Source organism: Nicotiana tomentosiformis, chromosome 11, assembly GCF_000390325.3.
Source record: "Nicotiana tomentosiformis chromosome 11, ASM39032v3, whole genome shotgun sequence".
In the NCBI taxonomy this organism is placed as follows: Eukaryota; Viridiplantae; Streptophyta; class Magnoliopsida; order Solanales; family Solanaceae; genus Nicotiana; species Nicotiana tomentosiformis.
This window is the reverse complement of record NC_090822.1, coordinates 106,156,377-106,168,008: the sequence shown is the minus strand read 5'-3', so window position 1 is coordinate 106,168,008 and position 11,632 is coordinate 106,156,377. Positions and strand designations below refer to the sequence as shown.

The 11,632-nt window shown below is 37.6% G+C and overlaps 1 protein-coding gene across 1 annotated transcript; it reads left to right on the top strand.

The window, feature by feature from the left end:
- The first annotated feature begins 223 nt into the window (after positions 1–223).
- LOC104089053 (uncharacterized) lies at positions 224–6,941 on the top strand. The gene is made up of 9 exons (XM_009593865.4): positions 224–414; positions 1,240–2,070; positions 3,024–3,142; positions 3,867–4,823; positions 4,912–5,209; positions 5,480–5,645; positions 5,781–5,892; positions 6,128–6,351; positions 6,445–6,941. Exons 2-8 carry the CDS (start codon positions 1,312–1,314, stop codon positions 6,243–6,245), a joined length of 2,529 nt encoding a protein of 842 aa, XP_009592160.1. The 5' UTR covers positions 224–414; positions 1,240–1,311; the 3' UTR covers positions 6,246–6,351; positions 6,445–6,941.
- The last annotated feature ends 4,691 nt before the right edge of the window (positions 6,942–11,632 follow it).

The window sequence follows — 11,632 nt, the reverse complement described above, 5'->3', positions numbered from 1 at the left end:
TACTTTTTGAATCTTAATATATCCTCTTCTGCCTCTAATCTCCCATCACATTTGAATAGATGGATTTATATAATAATAAAAAAGTTGAAGGGCCAAAAGTGCAATTACCCCAAAATATAAAAAGGAAAATAGACGTTAGAGCTACGGCGAAAGTTCAGGGGTAAAATTAAAGAGTGACGTGTCCCTTTCCTTCAATTATTTCTTTCCTAATTCCTAATAAATTTCTCCTTCCATTTTTAGCTTCATATATTTCTCTCTCTTGGACCAAAAACTGTTCTTTTCCTCTCTTTTTCCTCTTTATCTCTGAAAATTACACAACATATTGCAACCTTGTAGTTTTTGGGTTGGTGGGTTTTTTGATTCTTTGAGTCTGAAGTCAACAACTGAGTTCAAAGGAGCTGTTAAAGGCTAAAGGTAAGTTTTTTTATTTTCCTTCTTCTTGAATTTTCAATAATGAAGAATCATATTCTGTCTGGTTTTGATATTTTGTGGTATTGCATTGTTTAATATTATGTTCAAAACATGCTTTATACAGTTCATGTTTGTGTATGTGTATATGTAGAAGCTTAATTTGCAAGTGTTTCCAGTTGTATTGGAATTCCGATGAGTTCATTTGACTTTTATTATGTAAATCCATAACGGATTTTATAAATGCTGTGGAAATCTTATTAATTTGCTCGTAAAGCTTATATTTTTAGTCATATTTTTCTTATCTTTTAATCTTGTTTTCTGGGGTTGGGTTGGGGGGGGAGAGAGGGAAGGAGTAGGTGGGGTGGGATGTTTTTGCTGTTTTGAAGCAAGTAGTACTTCTTAGATTTGAAATTTGAATTTTACTTTTACCCCTTTTGTCAGAGCAAAAGAAGATCTGTCAGATCGCTTTTTCTCCTTTTTTTTTTTAGGTCCATTCAGCAAAAAAAGAAGAAAAAGGAAAAGGTTTTCTTTGGATTACTTGTTGGGAGGTTTGGGGATAAATTTTTGTTTCATTTGTGGTTAAAGTAAAATATTAGGTTATTTCTTATTAATTAATCTACATACTTATATTGGATCCTGATGCATATCAGACTATGCAACAGAATCATGGGCTCTGTGTGTGTGTGTTTACCTTCTGGTTTATGATTTTTGCTGATTTTGGTGCATTTTAGCTTTATAAATATATCACTTAAGTTGGAAATGACTATTTGATGATGCGGGTAATTAATTCTTGCCATAATTAATATAATCTTGATGCATCATGAACAGATCTACCAGTTCCCAGATCCGGGTGATTATTACAATGGTAGCGAATTGAAAGCACTGAACGTGGGATTGAGTATGGCTGTTGCTGGCTTGCATAATATTTCTGCATTTGGTTCTTCTTTATTTATAGAGTCTCAGTCCTCGGTGTCGAGGCAACGGGATGAACATGATAGGCCGAGAACCCGGGCTTCATCTATTCTTCAAATGTGGAGGGAGCTTGAGGGTGAGCACGTGGTGAGTAATTCCTATGCCCCTACTGGAGATAGGCAAATACCACAGAGGAGTGATGTTGAGAATTTTGACTGTGACGAGAATCAAAGGTGTATATATCAAAGCCATATCGAGCTGGACAACTACTTTGATGATGGCCGAAGTGTTAGTTCTGATCAATATAGTGATTTTGGGGAGGCTGAACGCGAAAGAGTTAGGCAGATTATTCAGGAGTGGATGAACGCTGGTGGAAAGAGCCATTCACAGTCATTGAATGCCTCACATGTGAACAACTGTTCTGAGGCACAGTGTTTAGGGGAAAATGAAGGCAGACGGGTGAGAATCATAAGGGAGCGGGTGCAAACGAATATTCATCAGAGTGGCACAAGTTCTCCTAGAGATGAAGTTGCTGCTGAAACCGGCTCTCAATCTGAACAAGTGCGTGATGGTTTGTTGGTCGATCATTCACAAAATGGAGAGAGAAAGGCCTTGCGCAGAAGACTCTGTGGCAGACAAGCTCTCATTGATTTAATGATGAGGTCTCAGAGGGAAAGGGAAAAAGAACTTCAGGGACTGTTGGAATGTAAGCCTGTATCAGACTTTGCCTATCGCAATCGGATTCAGGTTAGGCTTCAGTAGAAATGCTTTCCTTTTTCCTTATTCCCCAGAATATCACAATATTCTATGTCATGCCAGATGTTATTCACTGCTGATATCCTGTCTCCTACTGTATATCATACATGGAATGTGAGGAACGGAAGTCTCCTTACTTTTGGCATCAAAGTTAAACGTGATTGAAATATGTGAATTGAGATGTTCTAGTCTATTGCCATCAGAAAAACTTCAAGATTAACATGCTAATTGCCCGCATGTCCTAGAGAACAAATAGAAAAAGTTAGAGAGCTAAACAAAAACAAGGAGATTGACAAAATTTTCTAATACTGTGCAAGTCCACTTGATTGAAGTTGATCACAATAAGATGAAATACTTCACTTTATAATGGTTAATATCCTTGGGGGTGTTTAAAAGTAGTAATTATTAAATATGATTAACTAAAAAGTGTGCTAAAATACAGGCACCATGTGTCTCTCTACTTGGTCGCAAGTGACAGTGCTGCATTGCGATCAAGGTATATCTGAATCACTAAAAATATGAAATTAATGTTTTCTCTCTAATAATTAACATTGTAGAATTAATAAAAAATTGCAATATTAATTTCTAGTTTGACTAAACATTGCCTCATGAAACCTTATTAAGTATTACTTTTAAGAGATTGGGCCCCGATTAAGCGGAATGGTTGATATAGGATCCATATAGCCGATTCCAATTTTGTTTGGGATTAAGGCGCAATTGATCTATCGATTACTTGTTTGATAATAAACTATGACTATGATTAGTTGACTGTAGCTTATCAACATGCATAACGAGATTGATGTGCATACAACATATTTATCCTTAGTCTTCGTGAAATAAGCACGAGTAAGGTCCTTGTTTCCATTCAGCTTCTCTGACTTTCAACTCTAGATTATTTGCGACCTCGTGCTTGCTCGTAATGCAGTAAAACCTTGTGTTTGCAGTCATTACTCAGGGGAAGGTTTCTGCAAAATGGAAGATTGACAAATGGTGAAAGAACTGCTTCAAATGCAGCGAGTGAGCTGGGCTTACTGAGGCAAAGACATACTGTGTCTGATTTAAGGTAAAAGTGGACCTAAATTTTAAGCGTCGTTCTCTAGAAATTTTTTGTTTTTATTCCACCCGAAAGTAATGAGCTATTTCAGATGCAGTAACTCACTTATCTAGCAGGTTGGAGAGGCAGTGGGGGAACGTGCGCGGGGGGTGGGGGGGTGGGGAAGCTGTGTTGAAATTTTTTATTAAATCCACAGGAGTAATTATTATGTGAAAGCAGTTACATAAAATAAAATGAACCACTTAACAAATAAAACGTCTCAGCTCACTGGTTGAGCGCTTCTTCTCTCTAGCTTAACTGCTTAAGTCGGGAGTTCGAGTCTCAATTTCGACCTGTATTTTACTTAATGTTTTGGACTTCAGTTTTTTTTAAAATTAGTGCTCAGAAGTGATTGAACCTCTGACCTATTCAAAGGCGAGTGCGAACAAAATCACTTAGCATGTACAAATGCCTCATATCAACAAAAGGGAAAGTGGTTCTACCTTGATCTTTTTTTTTGAGCAAAACATTAGCTCTCACAAATGTAGCCCATCAACTCTCTTTGTTAGAAATGCCTCATATCAACCCCTGACCTGATGGATGTTTTTGCATGTTTTGAGTTGCTCTTGCTCTGCGGTAATATTATCTTAGTGTTCTCTTTTGTCAGCCAAAAGGTGCATTTGTTCACATAAATAGTATCTGTCATCTCTTCTCGCCAGCAGTCGTACCTGACACATGAAATGGTTTGAAACAGGGAAGAAATTTTGTCCAGATTGGATGATAATGTGCGTGGTTCTACAAGTAATATGCAGCCGTCCTCTGCAAAGGATGACCCTCAACCATCTCAATCAGATAGTGAACAAGAGGTAATAGACGAATGCTATGATCAAGCTGAACTTATTAATGAAGAGAGAGAGATGAATGGGTCTCGTGTATTAGCGAACTCAGAAAGCACAATTTGTGAGCATGTGAATCGTCAATATAACATTGACCAAATAGCTGAAACTTCTGAGCAAGCTGGAGGAGATGAGGATCACGAGCAAGCCACGTCAAATTTGGAGTTTTCTAGTAGTTTACCTGAAATACAAAATAATGGCAATAGAAACTTGGTGGAAAATGCTGGTAACGGATGGTTGCCCGAAGCTGCGGCTATTGAAGGCAGTCTGCGAGGTCATGTACAAGATTACCATGCAACCTTCCATGACAATGATGCACCACAAAGTGAGCCAAGTGATTCTCATGATGTGGTAGATGGTCATTTTCGTGATTTCGAGAGAAATATCTTTGAATATTATGACTGGGAAGGTTCATCAGCTCAAGAAGAGGAGGTGGAGGAAATTATTGCAGAGCCTGAAGAAAATGATTTGCAGCAAGCGGAAGAGCCAGAAGAATTTGCAACAGAACTTGAGGAAAGTGAGTCGCGGCCTTTTTATGCTGATCAGAATGAATGGGTAGATGATGTCACAGAAAACATGGGTGGAGATGCGCAAGAAGGTGCTCCTAATCAATCTTATCCGGAAAATTTGGGAAGTGATATTGAAGAACAAAACCATGCACAAGAACCACATGATGAGTGGCACGAAGAGGCAATTGATGACTGGTTTGACACGCCTTCTGGTCAGGATGATGGATCCATTGAAAGGGTTGATACATTTTATACACCGGATGACGACAATGTTTATAGTATTGAACTCCGAGAACTGCTAAGCAGGTAAGGTCCCCCATCTTTTAGTACTCTGCATTTTTTGGATAACATTGAGTGAAGTTTCACGTGATTAACAACTTTGTTCATGCTTTAGGAGGCGTGTCTCTAATCTGCTTAATAGCAGTTTCCGTCAGAGTCTAAACCAGCTAATACAATCTTATGTCGAAAGACAAGGTCATGCTTCTTTTGACTGGGATATGGATGAAGCATCCTCATACCCATCTGATGCAGAGCACGAGCAGCAGGAGAATGTTATTCGAGATGGGCCTCAGGAGGGAAATCCCTTTGCTATGCTTCCACCTCAAGAGGCACCTTCTCAGTCACATTGGAATCATGAAACCGAGCATCAGAATTTGCCTCGCCAAAATCCACATCACCCCATGGGAGAATTAGTAAGCCTCATCCGTTTTCCGTGAACTACTTGAAAGTTCTATATGAAGTTGATTAGCGTAGTTGCTTTGTGTTGATGTTGGAGTTTCCATCATATGCAAAAAATATGATAATCATCACTTTCCTTGTTCTACTTTGAGTTTTTTGTAAACATAGTAACTTCTCACTATGAGCATGTTTTCCTTAATAAACTCAAAACAGTCGCATCCTTTTCTTGTTTTACATGATCATAGTTCTTTCAATGAAATGCATACCTGTTTGATCTGTTGCAGGAGTGGGATATCATCAATGAACTGAAGATTGACATGGCTATACTTCACCAGAGGATGAACGATATGCAAAGGATGCTTCAAACATGCATGGAAATGCAAGTTGAGCTGCAGCGGTCGGTTCGCCAAGAAGTTTCTGCAGCCCTAAATAGATGCGCCGGTTCAACAGGTTTGGTTTCATGCCTATATGGGTTTTGTGATTTTTTCTTCTCTTCCCGAGTTGTAGATAATCCATCTTATACAACTCATCCCCGACCCCCAGAAATTGTTATTCCTTGTGGTGATTTCTTTTTCCGTTTATCAGATGTGGATGTTTGTGGGGATATTCTGTTGAACGATGAATCCAAATGGGATAACGTGAGAAAAGGATTATGTTGCTTGTGTTGTAATAACAATATAGATTCATTATTGTACAGGTAAATATGAAACATCCTTGTCCTTCTTTCAATTATTAAGTGCACATGATGCTTTTCTGAGCTGTCTTAAGGACAGCTCTCTTTACTGTTTGCAGTGAAATTATGAACCATCGTTGTCCTTCGTCTATTCCTCAAGTTTAAATTATGCTGTTTTTGGCAGTCGAACACCTCTTCTCTTTTTAGTTTAGTCTTAGAAGACTTTATCTTCTTTTTTTATTTTGCTTCTTGATTGCAGGTGTGGCCACATGTGCACATGTTCAGAATGTGCAGAAAAATTGGTCCATGAAAAAGCGAAGTGTCCAATGTGTCTTGCACCAGTAGTGGAAGTGATCCGAGCTTTCTCTATACAGTAATTGATACATAATAGAAGAAAAAAGTAGTAGATAGAATACCAGAGAGAAGATAGATGTTGAAATAAAGATTTCTTTAGCACCTGCAGTCTAGTTCCTTTAGTCTTAGGTAATTCTCTCCTCCTCTGTTGATTTGCTCTGTGTATCTGTGATTCATCATTTGCCATTCATATTCTCATTAACTGTACACTTGGATATGCAGATTTGCACGTCTGATTCATTGTGGTAAACAGAATAAGCGGGTGAAACGTATCTTTAGTACAAAATTTCTGTATATCGGTGGCTACACGAATTGGTTGCTTGACACAGCTAACAGGGAAGTCAGAAGTTTTTGTGATGGCTTTGTTATGTAATGAAATTATTTGAATAACCTTATGCCAGGAGAGATTGATGAAGTTGCAACAGTGATCACTAAGTCTGCTATGGAGAGCTTGTTGAAGTTAAGTATTGAAAATGATCAAAGATCTTTCTTGGTCATACATCTGTGTGCGCCTGTAACATTTAATTGCTCAGCATGCAAGATTGCTGTGTGTGGTTAGATGGATCTGGAAATCCCTTACATCATACAGAAAAATTTGCCCATTTAATTTACGACCAAGTGGTGATACAAATCATATTCTTGTACTACCAATGTAAAGTACAATATAACATTATACATTAACTCCACTTATTGCAATGAGTTGTAGTCCTTTTATTTTATTTTATATTATATTATAGTGAACTGATGAGCTTAAATGAAGCGATATGTAGAATAATCCATGTTAGATAGTTATGTGAATATATATAATTAGTCTTGCTCCCGTATGTAATAGGAGTAGGTTATATATTATGTATACTTATATATAGGGCTCATTGTAACGTAGTTAAAAATATTATTAATAATATATTTTTCTCTTGCGCTTTCTTACATGGTATCAGAGCAATCGTGAGAGATTCATTTTTGTGCATAAATTTCAGCGACTCCGGGAAGAGAAATCAGTCAACCGGAAGTCTTTTTCCGGCAAACAAAGGTTTGCCGCAAGAAAAAATCACTATTCATCAATGTTGTGTAAAAATTAACACCACCGCGGAGTAGATCAGCCTCCAGCGACCAATCCATAAAAAATCTCCTGCAAAACACCCTCCACGCGCCCTCACGCACTGTCGGAAGAAAACTTTCTGGCGAAGTTCCGACATCACGCGCCGGTGCGTGGGGCTACTTCCGGCTATTTTTTGGCGATGACTCTTTAGGACAACTTGTTCCCCTTGCAATTGTGAGCCTACCCATCCAAGTTAAATCAAATTCCAACCACTTTTATATTTTTTTTCCGGCGTGGACAACGATTTTTCCGGCGTGAACAGTAATTTCCAAAGAATTTTCTCATTTTTTCGGCTTGAACATTATATGTCGTTCGTATAAAAAGTATTTGACTCACAATCTGTTAGATCCAATGCATTGAATCCAATCCAGATGGTTTCTTTATCAGAATATATAGAGTTCCTTCAGTACAAAACATGTAAACAGACATCTTCTGAGATTGTCACTGCTATTCAAACAGATAATAGTGTTACTTGTGTCTCGCAATCATCTTCTGCCAGTAATTGGGTTATTGATCCTGGAGCGTCTGATCATATTTCTGGTAATAAATCTACTTTCACTACTATTTCTTATTCTCAATCTCTTCCAACGGTCACAATAGCCAATGAGTCTCAAACCGTGGCAATTGGAATAGGTCAAGAAAGTCCACTTCCTTCTTTACCTTTGAATTCAGTTCTTTATGTTTCCGATAGTCATTTTAATCTCATAGTCGTTAGTCGCTTAGCCAAATCACATAAATGTTCTGTTTTATTTCTTGATGGCCTTGTTTTTATATAGGAACACAGTACGGGGCGGATCATTGATACCAGGAGTGAATCAAACAGACTTTATTACCTTATTCTTGTCAAATCACATGAACCCACATCAACAGCTTGTTCTGTTACTGATTCACCAGATTTATTATATAAACGGTTTGGACATCCCAGTTTATCAAAACTTCAGAAAATGGTACTTGGTTTGTCTCACTTGTCCACACTAGAATTTGGGTCATGTGAGCTTAGTAAGCATACTCACTTTCATTTCCCTCGGCGTCCTGATACTCGTTCGGTCATCTACCTTGGGATTCCGCTACTTTGTTAGTTTCATTGATAATTACAGGTGCACTTAGATATTCTTGATGACAATCGATCTGAGTTATTTTCTATTTTTCAGACCTTCTACGCTGAAATTCAAAATCAATTTGGGATTTCTATCTGCATATTTCATAGTGATAATGCCCAAGATTTTGTCTTTTCCATTTAAGCAGTATATGAACTATCATGGGATCATTCATCAAACATCTTGTCTATACACATCTCAACAAAATGGGGTAGCAGAAAGGAAGAATATGCATCTCAATAAGACTGCTCGTACCCTACTTATACAATCTCATATTCCGTTGCATTTTTGGGAGGATGCAGATCTCACATCTTGTTATCTTATTAACTGCATGCCATCCTCAGCTATCCAGAGTCAAGTTCCATTATCTGTGTTGTTTTCTCACCCGCCCTTGTTCTCTCTTCCACTTCGTGTCTTTGGGAGCACATGTTTGTTCATAACCTTACTCCAGGAAAAGATAAGTTAGAACCCCGTGCTCTTAAGTGTGTATTTATAGGTTACTCGAGAACGCAAAAGGGGTATTGATGCTACTCACCTGACCTCCAACGGTGTCTTATGTCTGGTGATGTTACCTTCTTTGAAACTCAGCCATACTTCACAGGCCTAGGTGGTCACTTAGACATTATAAGGTGCTAGCAGTTCTATCTTTTGGAGATTCAGTCACTATTTCCCCTTTTCACCTCCCCCCACGGCTCCATCACCTATAGGCCCGACTCTATCTCCAGCCCCATCAATTATAGTTCCTCCTACGCTGTCAACTATATAAGTCTTACCCATACCAACCGTTGAGGAATCTAGTGTTGCTCCTCCTAGATCCCAAGCGACATGAACACCACTCTTGACTTATCGTCATCGTCTGCGCCCAGCATCAGGCCCAGCTGATTCACATCCTATACCTGACCCTGCTCCTACTACGAACTTGTCTCCTCCTAGTCAGCCGATTACACTTCAAAAAGGTATACAGACCACATTTAATCATAATCCCCAATATGTTAGGGTATTATCATCTTTTATCACCCCATTATGCTTTTGTATCTTTTTTGTCCTCTGTTTCTATCCCCCAAGTCTACAGGCGAAGCACTGTCTCATCCAGGATGGTGACATGTTATAGTTGACTAGATATCTGCTTTACATAAGAGTGATACTTGGGAGCTTGTTCTTCTTCCTTTAGGTAAATCTACTATTGGTTGTCGTTGGTTGTATGCAGTCAAAGGTTGTCTGGATGGCCAGGTTGATAGGCTTAAGGCCCGTCTTGTTGCCAAAGGATATACTAAGATATTTGAGCTCGATTACAATGATATTTTCTCTCCCGTGTCTAAACTAGAATTAGTATGCCTTTTCCTATCCATGGTTGTTGTTCGTCATTGTCCTCTCTATAAATTGGACATTAAGAGTATTTTTCTTCACGGTGACCTTGAGGATGGAGTTTATATGGAACAACCACCTGATTTTGTTGCTCATAGGGAGTCTAGTGGCTTTATATGTCGCTTGAGCTGGTCACTTTATGGTCTAAAGCAGTCTCCTAGAGCCTGGTTTGGTAAGTTCAGCACATTTATCGAGGAGTTTGGCATAACTCATAGTGAAGCTGATCACTCTGTATTTTATAATCATTCTGCTTCAAATATTTGTATTTATCTGGTCGTTTGTGTTGGTGATATTGTTACTACCGGCAATGATCAGGATGGTATTACTAAGTTTAAGCAACATATCTTTCCGCACTTTCATACTAAGGATCTGGCAAATTAAAGTATTTTCTGGGTATTAAGGTCGCTCAGTCTAGCTTAGGTATTATGATCTCACAACGGAAGTATGCTTTAGACATTCTTGAGGAGACATGAATGACAGGTTGTAGACCTGTTGACACTCCGATGGATTTGAATTCTAAACTACTGCCAGGACAGGGGGAACCGATCAGCGATCCGGCAAGATATACGCGACTGGTTGGTAAATTAAATTATCTCACAATGATTTATACTTGACATTTCCTTTTCTGTGAGTGTTGCGAGTTAGTTTATGGATTTCCCTTATGATAGTCATTGGGATACAGTTGTTTGCATTATTTGGTATATAAAATCAGCTCTAGACAAAGGATTATTGTTTGAAGATCGAGGCCATGAGCAGATCGTTGGATACTCAGATGTTGATTGGGCAGGATAACCTTCTGATAGACGTTCTACGTCTGAATATTATGTCTTAGTAGGAGGTAATTTGATGTCTTGGACGAGCAAGAAATAGAATGTGGTTGCTCGGTCTAGTGCAGAAGTAGAATATCGAGCAATGACTATGACAACTAAGGGTGTAGATGGGTAGGGTTGGTTCGAATTTTCTAATAACCAAACCAAGCCAATTGTATCGGGTTACTAAATCTAAACACCGAACCAAACCAATAAAAGTTGAATTTTTTAATCTCGAATTTTCTCTGGTTTTTCGGATTTTCGAGTTTTTTCATAAAGTCTTTATAGCAAAAAACGTAAAATTTGTGCTCCAAATATTTCTTTAATCCTAGTAAGACAGAACTATATAAGGTATTTTTCAGTAAAATAACATAAATATGAGATGAGTCATGGCATTGTACTAAAATATTCAACAATAAAGATAATAAAATCACATAAAATAAATATTATTAATAAGCCATAATGAAAATAAATATAATTTAAAATTATGACTAATAAGTATTATTATTTATATGACTAACCACTAAAAGAAAAATAAGTTATACATTTTATCTAAACCATGGAAAAACTAAAAACTAGATATCCAACACTATTTTCATTCATTGTACAATTGAATTGAATGTCTTTTATTAGCATTAGTATTGATTTGATTTTGGTTTAGGATTTATTTGAGTTACTAACATTTATGGACTATAAAACTTATTGGAACATCCAAAAATTATAAGCCCAAGCTTGAAATAATACGTTAAAAGATAAAACTATGAAAAAACTTAAAAAATATTTATAAACTACACTACCATAAATATTTTTATGTATTAAATATATTTAAAACTTCTATACATATAATGTCGGGTTGGTTTGGTTTCGGTTTGACTTTTTTTAGTTAAAAAGAAACCAAACCAAATATGGTCGGATTTTTTTTTCTCGGTTTGACTCGAATTATCGGATTGATGCAATTTGTTGGTTTCATTTGTACACCCCTAATGGTAACATGTGAGCTAATTTGGATCAAACAGTTGCTCAAGGAGTTGAAATTTGGT

What these genes read in the sequence shown, in the direction of transcription:
- LOC104089053 (XM_009593865.4), top strand. Translation starts at nt 1,312, where the DNA reads ATGGCTGTTGCTGGCTTGCATAATATTTCTGCATTTGGTTCTTCTTTA. An exon ending in CTCCGAGAACTGCTAAGCAG is followed by an intron (nt 4,824 to 4,911) that starts GTAAGGTCCCCC and finishes TTCATGCTTTAG; the next exon opens with GAGGCGTGTCTCTAATCTGC. An exon ending in ATCACCCCATGGGAGAATTA is followed by an intron (nt 5,210 to 5,479) that starts GTAAGCCTCATC and finishes GATCTGTTGCAG; the next exon opens with GAGTGGGATATCATCAATGA.